Here is a 3,296-nt window from a genome sequence, read left to right as displayed (position 1 = left end):
CAGGGAGCCAGATGCAGGACTCGATCCCAGGACCCTGGGATCATGACCTGAGCTGAAGGCAGATGCTTAACCGACTGAGCCACCCAGGCGCCCAAAACCTTCAATAGTCTTAAATGATGCAGGAAGATGTGCTTATTCATACGTAGACCCGCATCTCCTTAAATATGAAATAATCTTACGTGGCAGTATTTTTAATATTCTAGCTTCTCACAAACTTCAAGTATTTCATGACTTTAGCCTTCATATTTCTCACAAAGACTTCTGCTCATCAAGACTAGAGACAATGTTTTGCCATAAAGAGTGCTTTCAACAAATCTTTGTAGAGTTGCTCTCCACTGTCCAACTCTCCTGTCACTAGACTTAAGTGAATACAGAGATAAAGGACGAAGAAGGGGCAAGGCCCTGTTAACTTTCAGAGGGCCGCAAAGAAAGAAACATATGCACATTTTCATATGCATGGTTTTCAGAGACATCTAAGAGATGCTGTGCACCCATTTCCTTTTCTTTTCTCTTCTACAGCTCCCTCCAGCTTGTTCTTTGAAATAATCCTGAGACAGCTGAGTGACGCAGCCTATGGACAGATGTGTGGCTGACCTTTCTTCTAAGTGCGCAATAGCTGAGCTCTCTCTTCTACAGGAATTCTCAGACGCCAAGTACGATGTTTCCTGTGACCTAATGATTTTCCGTAGTTGTTATATTCAAGAGGTCTTTTCCCTGTATAAGGTCTTGGATGTTGACTGAGGTAAGCAGGTGCAAAAGGTCTTCCCACTATCTTACGCTCAAGGTGTTTCTCTCTGGCATGGATTCTTCAATGCTGAGTGAGCGCTGAGCGCAGCTTAAGGCTTTCCTCTACTCACTGCGTTCAGAGTGCTTCTCCCCAGCACCACTCCTCAAGCGTCTAGGGAAAGAAAAGCTGTCACAAAGGCTTTCCCACACTATTTGCACTCAACGTTTCCTTTCTCTAATGTGTATCGTCGTATGCTGGATGAAAGCAAAGTGCTAGGCAAAGGCCTTTCCACACTCACTGCACTCATAGGGCTTCTCTCCAGTGTGACTTATGGTGTGTTGAGTGAGGGAGAAGCTGTAGGAAAAACCTTGCCCACATTCTTACACTCATAGTGCTTTTGTGCTGTGACGGTCTTACCGTGTCAGATAAAGTCAGAGCAGAAGGGGGTCTTTCCACATTTGCTGCCTGTGTAGGGCTTCTCTCTGGTGTGAATCCTCCTGTGTTGAGTTAAGGAAGAGTTGTAGTGAAAGGCTTTCCCACACTCGAAGGGTTTTTCACCATCGCGGGTCATGTTACGCTGGACAAAAACAGAGTGATAGTTGAAGGTCTTTCTACATTCACTGCACTTAGAGGGCTTCCTGCCAGTGTGGATCTGGTGGTGGTGCGTGAGGTGTGGCCTCTGGTTAAAGACCTCCCCACACTCTGTGCATTTATAGAGCTTCTCCCTGGTGTGATTCTTCCTGTGTCGAGCAAAATCTACCTTTTCACATGTGGCAATCCTAAGGCTTCACTCCAGTGTGAACCCGCAGATGTCAAACAAGGTGGCAATTCTCGTTTGAACACTTTCCCGCGTTCTTTGCATTTGTAGAGGGTCTTCCCTGCATGAACCAGTGTCTTTACTTGGTCCCCGTGAGTCACAGTCATGGATAGCATCTCCTGCAGCGTCTTGCTTCTGGAAAACCCTGGAGTGCAGACTCTCATCTGTCCCCAGCCTGTTGTGTTCAAGGCTCATCTTCTCCAGGAGGGTCTCCCTGTGGGAGACTGTAGCTGGTCTCAAGTGCCCTTCCTGCTCTCCAACAACCCTTCCTGATCTCTGGTTTGCCCCAACCTGGAGGACCTGCTGGCTTCCCGAGTCTTCCCTGAAGCAGGCCTTCTAAGACAAAGCGGACTGGTCTTGGGTTTAACCTGTTGCCTGGATGGATGCTTCAGCAAAGACCTCTCTCTGTCTCTTACTGGCGCTTCAAGCTGTTAGGTCTACTCTGGTTTGGGAATTGCATGCTCCAGTGGGACCAGGGGTCTGCAGTCTCCAGTGGTATTTCTCAGAATAGGGTCCGCTGGGCCTGGTCCGGCTGCCCTCAGTCCTTCCAAGTGAAGGTCGTGGACAGGTGCAAACACTGCTCCCCAGAATACCGCCACCATCTAACAAGACAAAAGGTGCACACGGCAGCACTTTCACCAGTGCAGAGCGTGCCTGCGACTACAGATACCAGAGTGCACTGCGCGCAGCCACAGCATTGGGACTACAAGTCCCAGGGGGCTTCAGTTTCACTTTTTTTACTTCTGGGAATTGAATCCTCACTTACCCTGGAGGGAAGATCATTCGAGCGGGAGGAGGTGCCCTCCAGTTGGGTCAGGGAGAACCTCCAAACATGCACTCAAATATGCATGTGAACATGCACGCGAGGAATTTGGTGACACAGGGAATGCTGCTTTATTCTCTGCACTGACCCACGTAAAACTGTACACAGGGGCTGGGTATTAAAGTCAGTCCAGTCCAAATACCGGCTATTGAAGAAGGCATGAAAATTCAAGATCTGTTTTATGTGGTGTATGGTTTTGTCATTATTAGTAAAACTACTTTGAAAAAGTTTGGCTTTGCTTCCTACCAGTCTTTCCAAAGAGAAGTTTTTCCATGCGTGCCACAGGAGACGTGTACAAGAATGTTTACAACAGCAAACACCTGGAGGGAGTCCAGGAAAGAGGATGGGTAAACGGCTTCTCCACAGAATAGAACATTACTTAGCAGTCCAAGAATGTTCTAGCCTAGGCTGTAGCAGGGAATTGGAAGCATCACAGTTGACATTACAGAATCTTGGAAAGTTAAGCGCCCAGCAGTGCCAAGTCCCTCTGGAACTGGTGAGGAGTGGAGGCCACTGTGGGGAGGATGGTGAGAGCAGTTTGAGCAGGACCCTGATCCACTGTCCTCCCCTGCCCAAGCTGGAACTGGTTATGACCGTGAAGAGAGGATCTTGGAATGAGAGAAGGAGAGGCTAATTTGAAGGTTCTGGTAAGATAGAAAGAAGAGGACTGATGGTCATTGACACTCTGAGTGTTGGGACCTCTGCCCATTATTGCTCTTCTTGCTGTTTGGAATGGTCTTCTCTCAGAGTATGACCAGCTCAAGACAAGAGAGCTAAAGATACTACCATTTTAGGACCCCCAGTGAAATGGCTTGACAGGGTGACCTTCAGCCAATACGTAAACTTTGTTTTATTTTTCTATCTTCTGTGCTGGCCAGAACCTCCATCTACAATGTTGAAGAGAAGGGGGATAGCAGATGCTCTTTTCA

At 47.9% G+C, this 3,296-nt stretch overlaps 1 protein-coding gene across 1 annotated transcript; it reads right to left on the bottom strand.

The window, feature by feature from the left end:
• Window positions 1-999: 999 nt before the first annotated feature.
• On the bottom strand, window positions 1,000-1,739 carry ZNF80 (zinc finger protein 80). The gene is given in 5 exon segments (XM_045785599.2): window positions 1,000-1,109; window positions 1,112-1,497; window positions 1,499-1,563; window positions 1,565-1,622; window positions 1,624-1,739. Coding segments are annotated over 5 exon segments (735 nt in total).
• Between the last annotated feature and the right edge of the window lie 1,557 nt (window positions 1,740-3,296).

This window comes from Ursus americanus, chromosome 4 (genome assembly GCF_024610735.1).
Source record: "Ursus americanus isolate L20-20 chromosome 4, mUrsAme1.1.p, whole genome shotgun sequence".
Lineage (NCBI taxonomy): Eukaryota > Metazoa > Chordata > Mammalia > Carnivora > Ursidae > Ursus > Ursus americanus.
The sequence above is the reverse complement of the archived record's forward strand: the minus strand, read 5'-3'. Positions and strand labels throughout refer to the sequence as shown.